The following is a 20,334-nucleotide window of genomic DNA, read 5'->3' on the forward strand; positions in this document are numbered from 1 at the left end:
CTTGAATTTCACTATTCTACATTTTAAAGTGTGTAAATGTTTCCACATGAAATGCTCTCAAAAGAGCCTATGTTAAAAATCTCAGCTTTAAACTACATTTGATTCAGTTTCATGATCCTAAAGCGGCTTTAGCTGCGCCACACTCACCATCACTCACAAATATTCACATCATCTTCAACATGACATGATAACTATCATAGGAATATTTCATCAGTTTGACCAATCACAGTATGACAGATGATTGTTCATTGATCAGTGTCCTGTACAGATTAAACAGTGATTACTACAGTAAATGTTTGACTGCAGTGGTACAGCTGTCTCAATGTCCACAAAGTCACAATGTTATAAAGATGGACAATCAATAGATTTGATTCTCAGTTGATGATTAGTCCACAATGTGACAGATTGCTGTCTCTGTTCTTGCACCGCTGACAGAATGATGACATAAGTGTTCATGTTAAAGATAGATCTAGGTCAACAAACTAATAACCTGGATTTCATGTTTCTAAAAAGTAAACTTCTGCAAATTAATACATTCTGATCTGTGCTTTGATATATCAAAGCACATATTAGAACGTATTAATGCAACTGTATAAATGAGGAAATGAAACGATGTACCAAACAGCACCTTCAGGCTCTGCAGGAAGGGAGGAGTCAGAGAGAAACTCCTCCTCCTGGCAGGTTTGTTAAAGAAAACCAGCCAGCGAGCAGGTTAGGTCCACAGTTTGTTGCAGAACAGATCAAGAGAGTACTAGTGACTAATGTTAAGTTTGACAAACATTAGATAGGACACAACAAATTAGCCCTTAGTTGTGTAGTTTGAATTCTAAATCAACATTTGAATGCTGCACATCTTGTTGCATGTTTACTCGTTCTGTTTAAATCTAATATTTCTGCACATTTTCAGATAACCATTAGGCGATGTTAATATAATTAGTATTACACTATTGGGAGAATTAGCTGAGTAGGATTGTTATCCACTCATGTGATCCAAACATTTCCAGTAACTCAAGAGTGTTGCAAAGTCAATAAGTTAGTAAAAAAGCAGTGAAAAATCTTAGCTCTCCAGACATTCAAGGCTTCATTTGAAAACCTCAATAAAACCGTTGAATGTTAGCAGTACAGCCCTATGAACAGGACAGCTCTGAATGTGTCTGACAAAAATCCTCTAGCATCACTGCTACATCATTAGTATAAATATCCATTTCTAAGCTTTACCTAAAGCTCACACCAGAAGCAGAGTCAAAGGAAGATCAATTTATTTGTACAGTCCAACATCAAATAGTGTCATAGATTTAATCTGACATCAATATTGGTTCCTGACCCAGCATAAATTCTCTAAGAAGACAAGGAAAACTCCCTAATATCCTGAGCCCACAAGGAAATTGGGAAGAAACCTCAGCACAGGCAATTCAAATAGAGATGCCCTCTACCAGATCCAGAGGTGGAGAAAGTTCAATTAATGATACTGTAGATAATAGATACTGTAGAGTCAAATTGGTGGACAGAAGTGAGTCGGGCTCTAGTGTATCTCAGCAGGGACAGAAACAAAGTGAACCATTAGACTGTGCTTTCACCATTAGTAAAGTGGCTGATACATTTTTGAAGCCAGTAGTATTTAATAAAATAAAATTATTAATGATAAAGATAAATTTATACATTTACATTATACAACATACAGTGAGATTCAGCCTCTGCATTTAACCCATGCTGGCATTATTTTCATTGTTGATTAAACTTGTGTCTGGTGAGGATAATAATAATTAACTGATAAAATAAAAATAAAAGATTATTCAGCAGTGAAAATAATGGTTAGTTGCAGAACTGATTTCAAGAATAATTATTTTCACTGTGAAATAACTGACTGGACATTAACACTTTAGAAATACTTTTGATGTTGTAGGCAAACCCTAGTGCTCCATATGGTTACAGCTGAAAGGTTATATTGAGTTTATTGTATGGTTTGCATGTAACCTTATTAAACCCTTACAAGAATAAATAGATTTTTTATGTTAAATTACTCTTACTGATACAACATTTAATTTTAATAAGCTGCGTAACAATTGTTAGTCTTACATAATTACCATAAATGTTTACTCAAAAGAAAAAAGGCAAACAAAAGGGATGAGTTGTGGGATTTAGACGCTTTGGTTGTGGGTTGTACATGACCGAACCTGGCAACCCGGGAGTCTGGCCAGAGCGCTGAAAAACTTGTTGTTGTCGGGGAAAATGGCGTCAAACGTAGAGGCCCCGGAGCGCTGGTACCTCGCCCTTCTCGGCTTTGCGGAACATTTCCGAACCTCCAGTCCGCCCAAAATCAGACTCTGCGTGCACTGTCTACAGGCAGTGTTTCAGTTTAAGCCTCCACAGAGGATTGAGGCCCGGACACATCTTCAGCTGGGCTCGGTTCTCTACCACCACACCAAGAACAGTGAGCTGGCCCGCAGCCACCTGGAGAAAGCGGTAAGGGACGGTCGATGTAGGAAAGCTCGGGGATGCAATGGAGAAGGGGACGGGTGTAGGCCGCAGGCGGTGAAAACAACGAACGGCGGAAATCCTTAAATAGCTATTCATTCGGGAGGGCTAGATGTGGCAAGAAGTTGGAATAAAATATTTGTTTCACTTTTGTTAGATATTCGTCCCGAGTCGACCGCTTTCGTTCTTTCTCAGATGCTAGCGTTAGCCAAATAAGCCACTGTATGGGATTATTATTGGTTTGTAAAGATAGCAAACACCGACTATATGTAGTTGCTAACGTGTTGTTTCTTTTGTTTTGCAGTGGTTTATATCTCAGCAAGTCCCTCAGTTTGAAGATGTCAAATTTGAAGCTGCCAGCATTTTGTCAGAACTCTTCTGCCAACAGGTAAGCTCATTTTAGTTACAGTTGAAGTAACGTAAACGTAGCTGTTGTCGTGAGGCAGAAGTTGCATTATCTTAGCTGCATACATTCATCACTTTTCATCTCAAAGTGAAATTGAAAAGATATTAAACGTTGTGCATGTCGTGGTGCATGCAACATAGGCTGTGCAATAATAATTATCCTTCACTGAAGTAAAAGTACTATTATCTCACTGTGAAAATACTCAAAACTCAATTAAAAGTCCTGTGTTGGATTTTTTTTTTTTTTTTTTTAAATTAAACTGTACAAATACATTCAGAAACATATACTTAACCTATTACTAACCTGCTGTTGGTTGAAGTATTTTTTTTTTTTTTTTTTTTAACAGCAACTATCAATTGTTTTCATTATGGATTGATCTGCTGATTATTTTCTCCATTAATGAATTGATTGTGTGGTTTGTAATAATTTTGAAAATACTGAGAAATGCCCTCATTGTTAACCATAGTACAAAGTGAAACCTTTGCACTGATGTTTTGTTTAAACCTCAAAATCACTACAAATACCTTAAAATTATCAAAAGGAAAGCTGTAAACCCGCACATTTGAGAACATACTTCCATTAAATGCTTTTACATGAAAAGTGAGTTAAATGATTATAAAAGTAGTCAACTATTAAATTTCTGTTAGTTGACTAATTGATTGATGGACTAATCAGTAATTACTAACTAGTAATTAAAGCTGTTGGATAAATGTTGTCAAGGAAAAAGTACAATATTTCCCTCTGAGATGTAGTGGACTCAAAGAAAAAATGGCTGAAAATAGAAATACTCAAGTAAAGTACAAGTACCTCAAAATTATACTTAATTATAAAACTTGAGTAGATGTACTGAGTTGCATTTCTCAACTAAAATTTATTATTAATATTGATCATTTTTAATTAATTTTCAGAACTTGGTGGACTCTGCAAAACCCCTACTGCGCAAGGCCATCCAGATTTCACAACAGACACCATACTGGCATTGCAGATTGTTGTTCCAGTTGGCGGTATGTATTTGTATAGTAGTATGAACGTTTCCCTGTAGCTGTGACATTGGTTCACAGGAAGGCCTAATGGTGTTTGATTTGAGAATGAATTAATTACAACCTTAATAAAATTCTGGCAGTTAGTCTGAGTGTTGTTTACTCACAATTGCACTTTGTATGTTTTAGTTAGACTTAGCCAAGACTTCATGTGTACATGGCACAAGAGTCTCCTGTGACAAAAGGAATGTTTTCTTTCAGCAACTTCATACTCTGGAGAAAGACTTGGTGTCAGCATGTGACCTCCTGGGGGTTGGAGCGGAGTACGCCCGAGTGGTTGGGTCAGAATATACCAGGTACATGTCGCCCAGTCCTCTGTTGATTACATGTGCAAGGGTTTTAGTAGTCAACATCGGACATGTACAATTTTACCAAACATTACTATTAATCTGGGGGTGCTCAAAACAAAATCTATAGACCAAATACAAGTAATTTACAAATAGTTAAAGTTACACGCTCACTGATCCACTTTCTTCAGTTTGCATGTGTTTATGGAGGGTTTTTCATCTTTTAAGGGCTGTAAAATAAAAGGAAGTGGACTATGAAACCGTTGACCACAACTTTTCTTAATTGTTGACTTCTCATTCACACTGTCCCTCTACAGAAGTGTGAGAGCCATAGAATACAAGACACATTATTTGCATTTATCAAATCATATATCCTAAATCTAAGTTACTTTAGCTACTTTGCTAATTTTAGGCACAAAGCATTATAACTATTTGTTGATTGTGAGAACTTCATGAGGAGTAAGCCTTACTTAATGTGTTTTTCTTTTTAGGGCATTGTTTCTCCTCAGTAAAGGAATGGTGAGTCATCTGTTCTGCTTTACTTTGTTATACTATTTGTGCTGTTACACCATGGCAGTATAAAATCGTGATAATTTCCCAACACTGCACAAATAGTTTTTTTGCATCTTCATCAACATAATTTTTTGTGGGCTGTATTCATAATTTACATTCTATCACATTTTGACTGAGGTGATGTTTTTCACTTCATCTTCTAGTTGCTGCTAATGGAGAGGAAGCTTGGGGAAGTGCATCCTCTGCTTACACTGTGCGGAACTATTGTAGAAAACTGGCAGGGAAATCCCATCCAGAAGGAGTCCCTGAGGGTCTTCTTCCTGGTCCTTCAGGTCACACACTACCTGGATGCTGGACAGGTAGGAAAACCAGTCTGGAAGAGTTGAGTAAAGTGGGATAGAGTTGTTCATAGGGGTTTAAACAGAGTTTATTAACACACAGGAAAATTATTGATCAGCATGCATGCATGCATGCATAGATTTCATAAAGGGATTACGGATGATAAACCTGTTTTCATGTCTGGTTTTCTCAGACTACATGAAGCTGAGATGGGATATATTGTTGTGTCCATCTCTCCCCAGGTGAAGAGTGTGAAGCCGTGTCTGAAGCAGCTGCAGCAGTGCATCCAGACCATTTCTACACTCCACGATGATGAAATTCTGCCCAGCAACCCAGCTGACCTCTTCCACTGGCTGCCCAAGGAACACATGTGTGTCCTTGTCTATTTGGTAATGCCCCCTCTCTTTCTCTGCCATTGTGAATTTTTCCCTCCTTGTGGGTTGTGGTCATACCTGTGGTCTCGGTGGCAAAAATACTAAATGTGATTAGATTTTCACTAAACTGCTGAATTCTCCAACCTCCCTCTTATTCTTAATCTGAATTTTTCTCAGAAATAAGATGAGTGCAAACTACATGTTGAAATCTAATTTCCATGACAAAAATAAATGCATTTTGGATTAATTTTAGAGTAATTTATAGTGGTCCACAAGTGGCTTAAAGTCACGTAGTCAAATACCGCCATACAACAGGAAATGTCAGAGTGTCAGATTAGTTTCCAGAAAACATTTACTGAGCAATGAAACGTGTGACATGAAAGTTCTATTAATCGTTATCATTAACCATTTTAAAGGATGTGCAATAGTCTGGTGTCAGGACTGGACCAGCTCTGAGATGATAGTTGTCTTTTGAGTCCTTGAGCCCTAGAAATAAAAAAAATAATACTTTCCACCCCTGAGCCAAAATGTATTATGAGCGATGAAGAGGAGAGAACCAAGACAGCATGCCTCGCTGCTAGTTTTGTTATTATTTGGCTATTCATTTAAGTTGCTTGTTAGATACATCTAATAATTACGCTATTTGTAGTAACTGCAGTGTTACAGGGATTTGATTATCCCAATGTTTTTTTGTTTGTTTGTTTGTTTAACATGCACATCATTGGGCCTTAGTTCACAGTGTTGCACAGTAATTCTCCACTTTTATTCAGAATTAGAGTCTTATTCTGGCTTTAGGCAATATTTTTGGATGTGTATTCAGCATATCCAGAATAGTTATCTCGGTTTTTAACTGCCATTTGTGCCACATGGTATCTTGCCTTTATACAGTTAGCTCTGTGGTATAAACAAACCATTAACCAGCTGTTTGTAAGACTGAGTTACAAAGGAGAAATACACCTACTTCTAAACATTATGAAAGACTTGGATATCAACAGGTTTTTGGATATGTGCAAATATCACAACAGCAACCTTTTCAAGAAGGTGATTAAATAAATAAAAGAGTGAGGATGTGTTCGCACAGTCAAGTAAGTATGCCACCAGTGAGGAAGAAAAATCATATTTTGACGCACAGAAGCATCCATAATTGGACTGTACATGGCTGCATGTAAACAGGAACCTTAGACAATATTCTTAATAATAAAAATGAATATTCCTCTCATTCAGAATTAGGGCAAAAAGCAGAATATTGTGTGAATGCAAACAGTCATTGTTTAAATGTGTTCGCTTTCTTGTCATTTCACAGGTGACAGTCATGCACTCCATGCAAGCAGGCTATTTGGAGAAAGCCCAGAAGTACACAGACAAGGCTCTTATGCAACTAGAGAAACTAAAAAGTGAGTAATTCAGCTTATCCCTGTGTCTTTTGAAAAACAAAACTTAAATCATGAATAACTGTACAATGTGAGGGAAAAAAAAGCACTTTGCACCCCTTGCTTGTGTATGCATTTTAATAGTTATTTCCACATTTTAGTGTTGGACTGCAGCCCCATCCTCTCTACCTTTCAAGTCATTCTACTGGAGCACATCATCATGTGTAGACTTGTGACCGGGCACAAGGCCACTGCGTTACAGGAGGTACATTGTTTCTGTATCAGTGGTCATTTTTTGAGTTTTGTTGTTTTTAATATGCAACAGTGGTTTGTCCAGCAAAGTCCAGCAGCCTTTAGAGCTTTATTTTTTAGCATGTCACAAAAACCACTTGTCATGCTTGTGAAAGTCAACACCGATTCTCTGCTCTGTCTCTTCAGATATCACAGGTGTGTCAGCTGTGCCAACAATCTCCCAGGCTATTCACCAACCACGCTGCTCAGCTTCACACACTATTAGTGAGTATTTTCAACCATAATACCATGTGTTCCTGAGAGCAATCAGGTGTCCTAAAACCAAGACAAAGAACACAGAAAGTTTCAGAACGTGGTCACAAACCGACAATTGTGTTTCCCTGTAATGTCCAAAACAGTGCTCAACTCTCTTTCAAACCCCAAATAAATGTAAAATACAGTTTTAAAAAAAGGATAAATTATGAAAACTTAACAGGCTTCACACGAAAACACAGACATATGCCTTGAGAAATAATCAGCAGTTATATATTCCAAAACCTGTTATTCTAAAGTAGCCAAATGTTTGAACTATATTCTTGTTTTGATGACAAACGTCTATACTGGTCAATCTATTCTTCATACTCTTTTCTTTTCATACCGCAGGGTCTCTACTGTATCTCAGTGAACTGTATGGATAATGCAGAGGCACAGTTTACCACAGCCCTGAGGGTGAGTACATAGGGATTGCGTTGCCTCTCGTAGAACACTGTCACAAATATCATCTTTTATTTTTCATTCTTCTTCTTAAACTTTCTGCTTCAGCTTCTCTCTCCTTTAGACTCAAACATGTCCATATTGTTGTGTTTCAGCTCACAACACATCAGGAACTGTGGACGTACATTGTAACCAACTTGGCCAGTGTCTACATAAGGGAAGGAAACAGACACCAGGAGGTCAGTTGACTAATAACGGCTCACATCTTAACCAAAAACAGGACATGAAGTATACTAATGACTTTTTTGGAAGTGGTTTATTGCATTACTCTGTTGTGATTTTATCTTCTTACAGCTTGATTAATATATCAGCATTGTCACTTCCTTAGTGCAGCTGTATTGGTATTGGTGTGTACATGAGTCACTGAGTGACAAGAGATTGCTCCATGAAAAGTCAAATATACTACATATTTGTTTGTAATTTAGAGTCAGGGTTGCCATTACACAGTTTGTCCACCAGGGGGCCCTGACAGGTTGCTTAGAAATAACTAACTGAAACTAAATATGTCCCTCTCAGGACTGTACTTGATAATCAAATTTAAGTGATTTTATCTTCCTCTGTGAACACAGTCAATGGTTATGTTGGGGTAAAGCATGCTTTTATTTTGAAATTAACGAAACATGAGTACAGAAAGCCGTTTTAATAGAAACTCATAGTTGCACTTTTAAACCTACTTCCTGTTTTAATTTTGTCCTCAGCTGTACAGCCTCCTAGAGAGAATAAACCCAGACCATAACTTTCCAGTAAGGTAAGAGGCATAAGATTTTTTTTTCAACTTGTGTAAAACACAGGATAATACATTAATAATGCAATACATATTGTTAATGCTGATTCAGATTATTCAGTATATAACTATTGTCTTTGTGTTGATTCAGCTCCCACTGCCTCCGTGCTGCAGCCTTCTACATCAGGGGACTCCTGTCCTTCTTTCAAGGACGCTATAATGAGGCCAAGTACGATAAATAAATCTAAAATTGTTTCATGCAAACACTCCCAGAGTTTCTGTACTTGTACTTATTTATGTACTCTGTATATATTGTTGGGTTGCAGACGTTTCCTCAGGGAAACCCTAAAGATGTCTAATGCTGAGGATCTGAACAGACTGACTGCATGCTCCCTGGTTCTGCTGGGCCACATCTTCTATGTGCTGGGCAACCACAGAGTAAGACTAAACACATGACAAATGTGCCACATGTTCATGCAAGATTTGATTTTCTTATTATGCTGTTTATGTACATTTATACACGTGTAAGAATAGCTAGGTCACCGGAATCTGTTAATCTGTTATAATTGAATCAAGATAAGAAGAACATGTATCCAGTCTGTTCCTGTTCACTCCTTTGATGTGCCATGACCAGCCAGGGCTTTACTTATGAATCGATTTATACACAGAATATGAACTTTTTTTTTTTTTTTTTTTTTTTTTTTTTACAAAACCTGTTAGTTTTGAATGAATTTTAATGAACTTGACAAGTTTTCTTCGTATCCAGGCCCCATATACTTACTTGTTAGCTCCTACAAATAATCACATGTGGTTTCTGAGGCATCAGTTTGTGAATTCATATTACACATAAATCAGCTTTTTATTATTGTGGCATGTTCAAAGTAAAAAAAAAAAAAAGGCACAGCTGCAATGAATGAAGCCAGCTGAGGAGAGCTGACTCATCAAAAATGTTCAGATCTCACATTTGAGGCTGTTGTGCATCAGCAAAGCATGGGTACCATTATTTGGGGCCAGAACTCACCCCACCGTTTAGACTTCTGTGAAGCTACTAGGTAGAGATGCAACATCAGCTAATAGAGGAACATTGTGAGATACTATCAGAATATTTTAAATATTGAATGAATAATTCCCAGTAACTTGTCAACTCCCATGTACCAAAGCATAATAATGTGCTGCTAATGGTCAAGTGCTCCTCCCTAACTGACCAGAGTAGCCACAACTGTGACCTGTAATTTGAGGCATCAGTTGACCCTTTGCTAAGCCCCTCCTGTACGAATTGTGACTAGGGAGTTGCGGGTCTGTCAAGCTTTGCATTTCTCTATATCATGAAACAGTGTGCAGGGGTCGTAAGAAGAGACATACACTGTGTTTCGTTAGGCTTAATGTTGGTGTCTTTTATGTAATCATTCAAAAATGTGAAACACAAGACCACATGTCTGGGGAATCTTTGTTTTTAATCTACTCAAACCTACGCTGCAAGCATTAGCATGTGTGGCTAACTAATGCTAGCTTACTGTCTGCAGTAAAGTTACCTCCATCCAAACTTGTTAGATACTGCTGCATCTGCATTTGTTATGTGAGTGGTTTAAGGAGGAGGATGCTGGCTGGAGCAGAATCAAAGTGGGCTGACAACATAGCTGTTGTCCCAACTCTCTTCCTTGGCCATTTGTGGTCCGGCTAATCTGGCTGGCTCTGTGTCAAGATCCCCTGCACTAATTGAGTTCCTGCACTTCCTTTCCAACATTAATGAGAATATTTCTGTCTTCTGTCACATACATTTACATGTCGTATTTCACCGTTCGACCAATGTTTGTTTAGAGCTAGCTGTAGCCTCCATCTTTTAGTATTATTGTTTTGCAGTATTAAGGAATGTCGGCTGATGGTTTCCACCCGTTTTGTTTTCTTTTCTAGGAAAGTAACAACATGGTAGTACCTGCCATGCAGCTGGCCAGCAAGATCCCTGACATGTCTGTTCAGCTCTGGTCTTCAGCACTGTTGAAAGGTACATAATGAGCTTTTCTCTGAACATGGTGAAACAACATATTCTTAGATTTGTTACTTGTTAACACTTTTAATGAACGCTCTGGCTTTGCACACTTCCATAGAGAGAATATTTCACTTTCCCATCACATTGATGCACAAAGTCTGTTATCAAGAAACAAGTGTTGTGGCTGAGGGGAGATTTTGACCGTATGTTGTGCTTGCAGACTTGAACAAGGCCCTTGGGAACACTATGGATGCCCATGAAGCAGCCCAGATGCACCAGAACTTCTCCCAGCAGCTCCTGCAGGACCACATTGCTGCCTGTAGCCTCCCTGAGCATAACCTCATCAGTGTATGTGAAACCAATGAGTGTGGTCATCAATATGTACAATAATTACTGTACTAAAATCATAAAATGACTATAATATGTCATCAGAGATTAAGGAAACATGTTAAGTTGAAAAAACGGCTTCTCCAACAATAGTGCTACAGCCAGAATGTTCTCCTTTCCATTCTGGTGTGGAATGAAAAAATGAATACTTAATGTTCACCAGATGATTTAGTGTTTGTTTATAAGTCGTTACAAATTATTAATAATCGGAATATGCAATAGGCAATATGTTAATTGAGTCTGGCACGCAGTAATGTGGACTGTCATTAAATGCCAACTCCAGTCTGTATTTTCAGAGCAGTGGGCTTTTGCTTTCAGGATAATGGTCTTAGCTTTACGTCAACAGACAATTGACAGGGGTGGCTGTTAAGCTCAGTTGGTAGAGCGTCGCTCCATGTATGGAGGCTGTCAGTCCTCTGCAGCGGCCGCTAGTTCGATTCCCGCCTATGGCCCTTTGCTGCGTGTCATCCCCTCTCTTCACCCCCCTTTCCTGTCTACTCTTCGGCTATCCTATCAATTAAAGGCAAGAAAAGCCCCCAAAAAAACATAACTTAAAAAAAAACAAAAAAAAAACAGACAATTGACAGTATAAACAGCTGATTAACTTACGGTGTACAACTCAGTGTCGCATGTCATTAGAAAAGTAAAATGTTGCATTCCTCTTGCACTCCTGTAAGTTGTGTCCCTGCAGGCTGCAGCAAACCTGCCTGAGCTTTGAGTGTGGAGGAGGCAACAGGGGGAGCAACTTGCTCTAACCATAGATTGTATATGTAATAGGGCTTCTAACTATTTAATATACCAACCATGGCTCCAAATCACTATTTGGACTGCCGTATTCATTTTTGAACACTAGGATGTGAAATATCCCTCCTTTAATTTTATATTTCATTCCTTGCCAAGTGTTATCACATTTGACTCAAGTTCTATTTTGGATGTATATCTTTACACTTGTTTCTCTGTCTGTTTCCAGTGGACTGATGGACCTCCTCCTGTCCAGATTCAAGCCCAGAATGGCCCGACCACCAGCCTTGCAAGCCTGCTATGAGAAACCTCCTGTTTGAATTGCATATGACGGTAGCTGATACATTATTGCAAGCAACAGATTGATGCATAACGACCTGCTATCAGACCACTGTAGCTGAGATTTGAGAGGACTTTAACAGGTCACAGAGTTCAGGCCTTCACTTTATTTGCTTCTCAGAATTGCTTCCTGATTGTCTGCTATCACATGTTTAATTGTTGTAAAGCAATTACTACTGTTGTACATGTATTTTTCACTCTCATGGCACGGATGCTTACGGGACAAAAGGATGGGGCTGGACTCTTTATTAGAGTAGCGAAGGACACATAGCAACGTTAAAAAGTGCTTCTCTGCCTCAGAAATAGAGAAGCCTTCTTTACGTTTGCCTGGTTTCTTTTCCATTTGTTGGAAAAACAAGGGGGTAGATAGGGGGACAGTAAAGAAATGTAGAGGAAATTAATTTATTCATGTTGATATTTTTGTAACTGTTGGTAAATATTTTACACCTTGCCTTTTCTTTGGTATGGATTCTGTTTTTCTTTCTTTTCTTTTTTTTCCATGCATGGAAGTTACTGATGTGGACTCCCTGTACACTAGTTTCTCACCTGGGATGCTAACAATAAATTCTTGGTAGATAATTTTTGCACAAAATCCATTTTAGAATAAATAGAGACAACTTGTAATATATTTTCACACAGTAATCAGTTAAATGTTTCATGATATAAATTGGCAGTGTACATTGAATTGGGACTGTGTGCAGTTCCTCTATGGACCAGGATATGCCTCTGTTGGGTCTGCATTAACGAGCAATGTTGAAATACTTCTGAATTTTATATCATTTGGTGGCAATGAGGGTTGCCATATACCCTTTAGAAATCAAGACTTTTGGAGCTTACAGTAATCTTCTGATATTCAAAACGTGAATTTATTTTATTTTGTTATATTTTAATTTCTCTTGATAGATCTACTAAATGGTTTCTTTACAGTATGTTTGTATAGACTTGCCACTTGTTGAACCTTTATTGTACAGTGACATTTTATAAAGTCAATTTAGTAAAGTGTGATATGTATTTTTAGCTATCCTATGTAGAAATCTCAATGCTTGGTATTTAAGGCACTCTGTAAGGACACAGTTTAAGCTTGAGTACTAGCCATATTCTATCCAATGCCTATGTTTTTAATGCTTACATTGTTTTCAATAATTTTCCAATAAAATACAATTGAAATTTTGTAATTTACTGATCAGATTGCAAACATTATTCACTGGATTGAGTGGTGTTTGTTTTTAAGCTGCCTCAGTGCCTCAGTGCATTAGACACATGATTGCTTAATAATCATGTTTAGTGGAGCCAAACTGGGTCATAGTGCTGATGACTTGCTGAAGTTGTAGAAACTGCAAAACAATGGGAAGGAAACAGAGTGAAAACTGGTGGCTGTATGATATTCAGGGGTTATTTACTAATTGCTGCAGTACTTAGTAAAGAGCACCAGAGTTGGTGATGAGTATCTTCTTTAAGTGGCCTCTAGGTGGTGCTGGTTTTCTGGAGTTTTCAAATGTGTTTACATGCATGTATTTGTAGTGTTAGTCTTTTCTTCAAGACAGAACGTGCATACATTCAAATTATTTGGACTAAATACTGTATATTTTACATTATATACTTTTACTAAAAACAAATGAGCACTGACAGAAGAAAACATTTAAAGTTCTCTACAATATAAGCGTCTGCATGGCTAGAATGTTAAACCAAAGCAATTACATAACTGATTTTTCTGTGGTTGATCAACTTGATCATCTAATGCTTTTTAAATTGAATGTTTAATGTGATTGTATTAAAAAACTGTTTAACAAGTTAGTTTACAGAATTGTAGTAGTATTAAGTAGCACTACAAAAAGTGGAACTGCAGTAGAGATGGTGGATGGGAAAGACTTTTTTGTGGTTTGAAGTGTTGATGGTAACTGATACCATTTTTTTTAACTTTTTTTTTTTTTTACTTTAACAGATAAATATTTTATAGTAAACACTGATAAATCAATCAAAAGGCAAAACTAGCAATAGAGATAAACTACTCACCAGTTTTACAAGGTAGTATTCTTTAAACAGCTCAAAAAAAAAAAAAAAAACAGCCAAAGGGCAAAGTTTTTATACGCTATATAGTAAGGTTTTGCATCAAATGTCAAGTATACTCCAGGGAAGTACTGAGATTAGTCTAAGGCTCTCCTATGGAGTTGAATTCAGTGGGTATCTGTCTGGTGACCATGTTGCTGTAGAATTGTGCTGACAAACTTATTAACTAGAAAAATTCTCTTCGCCTAAGTTGCATCCCTTTTCTCAGTAAACCCCAGTTAATAGTCAGATTGAATATGATGCCAGAAGCTATCGATTTAGTCTCTTTGTCTGCATGATCTGTTAATCCATATACTAGTTCATGTCTTTTTCATTGTCTTGTCCTATAGGACCAAGACCATGATTAGGGTTGCTCCATTCTCACAATGTAAACATTCATTTGCACCACTCTGAAGTACATTTAACAGGCTATTTGAGTCCTGTGTGGTGCAGTGAACTAACTCTACACTCAAGCTTTTATGTGTCCTCTGGTGTTAACACTGCACAGATACAAAGCAAGACCCAGAATTTGGGCTGACTATGAACCAGTGGCAAGCTATGCCAGTGGCAAGGATGTCTGGGTCCCATAGAGCAGCTTGAAAAGAAATAAACCTGACAACACTTACTCCATATTGTGACTGAGGATGTCCTGATCTTCTGCACCATTATTGCTTGTCTGCAGGTGAATAACTGGGACTCAGAGGTGATTATTATTAAGGCTGGTCTGCAATTAGCCAGGAAACAAAGGGAGGGGCCAGTTAGTGAAGATAACCACAGGAATTCCAGCTCCAGATTTCAAGTTGTGGCCATATCAGTTGTGTAGCACAGATATTTCACATGATGCACTTGTCTCTGGGTATGCTTCAGGAGCAGGTTGACCAGGTACACCCTGAGGACAGTGGTGTATCTCCAAATTGGACAGAGGTTTGGCACTGGACTGTTACAGCAAAATGTTGGAACTCCTGTGTCTGTTGATCCTGGAGCTGTTACAGGGTCCTCTGTGGTCACAGGAAGGCCCTGAGGGGATGGTAGTGGGCCAGATCCACTGTAATGTCCACTCTGCAACCAATAGTTCTGTTCTTCCTCAACTGTTATCCCATCTAATGCAGGGTTATTGAACTGTTAAATATCCAGCATAAGCAGATGCACCAGATCAAACAGGGATTTTACTGAAAGCATAAGTAAATAAAAAGGTTTTGATCAATGAATCATGACTCATTGATCAAAAACTTTATTTACTCCTCATGTCATTGAAGCCTCTGTACCCTTATATATATTCAGATTCATTATAATACCTGATGGTATCTTCACTTGTTGTATGTAGTGGTGAAATTGAAGATGATTAGTCAAAGTACTGTTTTGCGTCCAAAGTAGCTGAGTAAAAAAGGCGTGTGCGCATATGCATGCTTGCACACAGAAACACAGTCACATGAGCTCCAAGACAAATAAAATACTGTATGTGAAATGTACATACACACCAAGACGGGGCACACATATGACATAATGTACTACCATGGTAAGTATGAAATGAAATATGTGAGTTTTGCGATGAAAGCAATTGCTCTGAAACACAAACAATCAGGAACATATGGACTATAATCAGGGTAAAGTAGTAATAGATTACATGTACTCAAAATTACATAATCAGTTTGCAAAAATAAGCACCTATAATCAACCCAGATTAAATTAGAAAAAATATGTAATTGGATTATAGTTACATCCAAAATGATTTACTTGATTATACTTGAAATTACATCTTTAAAATATGACAATTTTACAATTATGAAACTTATGAAATTTTATTTCTCTCACTCACGAAAAGTGCATCAAACATACAGGCTTTCTTAGACGACTGCTCCACTTTGTGGTGGATTTCTGAAAGAGAGAAAAAAGACAAAGAGAAAAAAAATATTTGCGGCACTCAGATTTTTGTGGCTGTCCATTTTTTCACTATAAGGTTCACTATTTTCAGTTTAAGGGAATCCTAAAGTATTTAGGTTAGATTACATTTTGTTTGTAATGTAATGGGTTACTAGCCTGATATCAGACCAAACTGTCAACTCGTTACGCTTCATTTCCATATTCACAGAAACAGCCAACTCACTGGAGTAGGCAGATTCAAATATTTGGACCCAGGCTAATGGATTGTGTTACTAATTACAAAAATTTCCATGTAATTTGTATTCAGTAACTCACTATGTTTCAAAGTTATCTGACCCAATCCTGACTATGATGCACCAATTGTAGTATGCAAGGGTAAAATGCATACATGATTTTTTAAAAATGGTAAATGTAGTTATTGTTCAGTAAAAAGTGGTTAACTATTTGAATTTATTATTTGATGTTCTTGGAGTAGGCTAAGTACACTTAAGCAGAGGAACTGTGAAGTTTCTGTGACAAGAAAACACATAATTGAAACACAAGTTTGTTCAGTGAGAACAATAATAGATTATCATATCATAATTTTGTGGTGTTTGTTTATTTGTTTATTTAAATTTGATTGATGCATGAGTTTAGATTCACATGAACTTATTTTTACTTTCCCTACATCTACAGTACTTATATCGAGTAGCTCTGAACGCAGCATTTCCTTCTATCTCATCAGTTGGAAACTTAACATTTCCGAGGTGTGTATGAACGCAGCATGACGCCGCCTGTGGTGGCTCATTACATTATCTGGCAACCGGAGTGGCAGCGGACAGAAGAGAGGGGATCCCCGGGATTTTTACACCGAAGCCAGCTAAATACTGACATCAAACATCTGAAAATCGCGGGGGAACTCGGTCAGGCTCCTCCTAGACTTCGTAAGTTCACGCATTTCATTATCATATTAACTAATCCGATATTTTAATTTTCAATTAAATTATGACGACCAAGGGAAGTTTCTCTGTCGGTGTTAGCTCAGCTAACGTAAGTTAAGCTAGCTAGCATAGCTTGATCTCAGCTAACGTGCAAGGTAACAGTTTGTGTGTCGCTCTGCTACACGCATACACCTACCGAGCACGGACAAACCGCCTCGAAAAGTCGAGGAATATTAAAACTAAACTTCCCCGGCAAACTTGTATTGGGATGCTCCAATAGTGAGATATAATGTAAGTTATTCTTTCTATTTACTTGCAATGAAGCTACAAAACTCTGACTCAGAATTGTCTGTTTCTGTATGTAATTAACGCTTGATTATTTGTGAATAAATTTAGCGACTGTCTGTCTGGGCAGGCGAGTGTCCAGGGAGTTAGCGTTAGCAGGCTAACTTAGCTCGCTAGCTAGCCTCTTAACACTAGCAGCTCACTGAGATGGGGTCGGTTTCATTGTCTGTCGTGTATCGCTATTTGGACGCGTACAGACATCCAAGCTAAATATGATAATCTGCATCATCATATTTAAAGGTGTACCTGCTCCAGTGTACGGAGACTTTTCTTAAAATCTCCGTAACCGCTGATGACCACAATTGACTGTTAGCTCGCGTTAGTTAGCCACTGGTTTTGTGGCCGGACAGATGGACAGGTTGTTGTTGGCAAGCCAAGTTAACGTTAGCATGAGATAGCTTGTTGTTGTTGATGGGTTAGTTGGAAATAGGTAGCTTTTCTTTTTGGGCAAAGTTGGGTCACTAAAGTTTATGAACATCATAAGCAGTATTGCCATCGGTTATTGCTAAGACGACTGTTGTTCTTAGCCGTGGATGGGTATGATTATGGGTTTATGAGCCATTGATCTCAGAACTTTGTCAGATTAGCTCAACCGTGAAAAGCCTTTTTATGGAGGCGTAATGGTGGACGGTGGTGCCTCCGTCTGGGTGTGTGTCTCTCTGTCCACGACGGGTTAGTAGCCATCACCTACGACAGACTGTATACAACGAAACACACACTTTGTGTTTGAGTCAGATTATGAATGTTTCTGTAACACATCACCACTTAATGTATGTAATGAGATATCTTATTCTCAGGTCTAAGAGCATGCTCTGTAATTACTATACCATTTATTTCCCCGTTGAAGTGAAGTATTTGAAGGCATTCTTGTGATGTTAATCATTTGATGTTAATTGTGAGATTAATGAGCTATATGTTGGAATTAAGTCTTTAATGCCTCTGTTAGTGTTCAGTCTTAGATTATTTTGTTTAAGATTTCACTGCATCTACATCATTCTATGAACCATGGGTCATGTTTAAGTGAACATTTAAAGCCGGTTTTGTATCCACCTGTCTTTGAGGTGTGTTTAAGCTTGACAACAGTGTGTATATCTTCGCCTGTCTGGACAAGGGCCCTTCCTTCGGTGCAACCAGACAGACTGTTACATATGCAGCATAAGCAAATGCACCAAGACTAGAGCTGCAACAATTAGTTGATTAACTGATTATTTATCAACTTTTACATTAATGAGACTATTTTGATAACCAGTTAATTACTTCAGTACTTTAAAAAAAAAAAAAACTCTGATTTTTAGCTTCTCAAATGTAAATATTTTATGGTTTCTTTAGTTCTTAATAGTGAACTGAGTATCTTTGGGTTGTGGACAAAACAAGACATTTGAGGACATTTGGGCTTTGGGAACCAGTGATCAACATTTTTCACCATTTTCTTACATTTTATAGACTGAACAACTAATTGATTAATCAAGAATTTTAATCAACAGATTAATCGATAGTGTAAGTTATTGTTTGTGCTCATTCTCAACCAAGTTGACTAATAATCTTGTTTAATTCATCAAAAATGTTTTACTGTTTACTCTTACTGTCAGTGAAACCCCAGTACACTTAAATTTTCTCATTTAGCATAATACCCGGTGGCATCCACACTTGGTTATGCTATGTGGTGGCAAAATTGAAGATGACCAGTCAAGGCACTGTTTTGCATCAATTTGACATTGCTAAACAATAGCAATTAAGAAAAGAGCTAAGTTAAAGATAACTATTTAATATATTAATGAGGCGTCTCATTCTCACATTGAAGGCCGTGCTCTATTAGTGCAGTTATGCCCTTGTTTTCCTGTTGAAGTCAAGTATTTGAAATAATTTCTTTGATATTAATCATTGGCTTTTGATTGCGAATTATAAAATCAATGATATACATTATATTTGAATCATTACATCTTATGATGATTATTACTACTCAGCATTTTTAGGCAGTCCATTGCATTTACAGCAAGCTGTCATCCATGGGTCATGTTGTTTGAGTGGACACTTAGTCAGTTTTGTATTCACCTGTTGTCAAGGTGTATTTAAGCTTAACAGCAGTGTGTGTATCCCTACCTCTCTGAGCAAGTGCAAGCAGATAGTTGGCACCCTTGGCTAGTGATGGGGGACACATGTCGCTTTGCATTTTATGATGGACCTTGGATTTGCCTCAGGAGGGGTGCCTCTTATGAAAAACCCTCCTGAGAGTGATGTAACCAGACAGGCATGACTTGAGATACACTCTAATTCTGCTGCATCAGGACTGAAACTTTTTAAATATATATCATTGTTTTTCCATTACCTACTATGTTTTTTTTTATTTTTGTTTGTTTGTTTGTTTTTTTTTGCTTTTGTCATAGGGTAGAAGATACATTGTTCATTATTGTTATTGTTTATTATGTTATATTTGTCTTTGGTATTTGCAGGTGCTTACTTAAGGAATTTAATCACGCCGTAAGTGTTTTGTCAGTTGTGCAGAGTTAAAAGTTATGTAGTTTAATCCTAATGTTGAGCAGTGGGCATGGAATATCTGTGAATGTGAGAGATAACAAAATGGAGACATCACATCTCATGATGTATTTCTTCCCTTGGGAAGTGTAACATTCCCATTATTTGTTTCTTACCTCTTCTAATGATTAATAATTATATATAGACCTAATACTAGTAATAACTCTCTGCAGGGTAGTATGGCATAGCTCTTATAGTTTCCATCATCTACATCTGGCAGTGGTGTTATCATAATACTGTAGTATCGATGTAGCTCACTGTAGGGCACAGTTAACACAGCCGTTAGAGACTGGTCAAGTGTGAACCCACTCATTATGAAAAGGTAAATGCTGGTGAAGCAATGAAGTCTCTCTAAAACTGACCAACTAGACAGTGTCAGTGTGAATGAAAGACAAGAGAATCATATTGTTCTTTAGGTAAACCACTAGTGATATAATCAGGAAAAGACTAACTTTAAGATTCTTAGGCCCGTTCGGAGAGTGGTAGTCATTTGTCAAATAAGATACAAAAGTGAAAGTGAAAATTGTCCTCTTATCGTGCAGGGGTAGTTCATGTTGTAGCTTTGTGTTGGGTTACATCCTGCTTGCTAGGTAGCCTTAAATATACCTTATACAGTTGTTGAA

The 20,334-nt window shown here is 37.6% G+C and overlaps 2 protein-coding genes across 3 annotated transcripts in view; both read left to right on the plus strand.

The window, feature by feature from the left end:
* The first annotated feature begins 2,190 nt into the window (after positions 1-2,190).
* LOC146323774 (MAU2 chromatid cohesion factor homolog) lies at positions 2,191-13,162 on the plus strand. Its single transcript, XM_084722889.1, has 18 exons — positions 2,191-2,463; positions 2,780-2,863; positions 3,790-3,885; positions 4,123-4,217; positions 4,700-4,727; positions 4,925-5,080; positions 5,303-5,449; positions 6,738-6,828; positions 6,966-7,069; positions 7,243-7,320; positions 7,699-7,764; positions 7,905-7,988; positions 8,508-8,557; positions 8,685-8,762; positions 8,860-8,971; positions 10,445-10,535; positions 10,741-10,868; positions 11,878-13,162. Exons 1-18 carry the CDS (start codon positions 2,230-2,232, stop codon positions 11,950-11,952), a joined length of 1,797 nt encoding a protein of 598 aa, XP_084579015.1. The 5' UTR covers positions 2,191-2,229; the 3' UTR covers positions 11,953-13,162.
* Positions 13,163-16,680: 3,518 nt separating this feature from the next.
* gatad2ab (GATA zinc finger domain containing 2Ab) overlaps positions 16,681-20,334 on the plus strand; it is a 33,821-nt gene continuing 30,167 nt past the window's right edge. The window contains exon 1 of one of the 2 annotated variants that reach the window (XM_084722891.1): positions 16,681-16,837. Coding sequence is in view for 1 of the 2 variants with exons in the window: in XM_084722890.1 (XP_084579016.1) it covers positions 17,124-17,125 (2 nt within the window). In the remaining variant the exon portion in view is untranslated. Of the gene's footprint in view, positions 16,838-16,985; positions 17,126-20,334 lie in introns of those variants that run through there. The other variant, XM_084722890.1, reaches the window with a different exon arrangement.

Source organism: Lutjanus erythropterus, chromosome 7 (genome assembly GCF_056507025.1).
Source record: "Lutjanus erythropterus isolate fLutEry1 chromosome 7, fLutEry1.hap2, whole genome shotgun sequence".
NCBI lineage: Eukaryota > Metazoa > Chordata > Actinopteri > Lutjaniformes > Lutjanidae > Lutjanus > Lutjanus erythropterus.

What these genes read in the sequence shown, in the direction of transcription:
- LOC146323774 (XM_084722889.1), top strand. Translation starts at nt 2,230, where the DNA reads ATGGCGTCAAACGTAGAGGCCCCGGAGCGCTGGTACCTCGCCCTTCTC. An exon ending in ACTACCTGGATGCTGGACAG is followed by an intron (nt 5,081 to 5,302) that starts GTAGGAAAACCA and finishes ATCTCTCCCCAG; the next exon opens with GTGAAGAGTGTGAAGCCGTG. An exon ending in ATGTGCTGGGCAACCACAGA is followed by an intron (nt 8,972 to 10,444) that starts GTAAGACTAAAC and finishes TTTCTTTTCTAG; the next exon opens with GAAAGTAACAACATGGTAGT.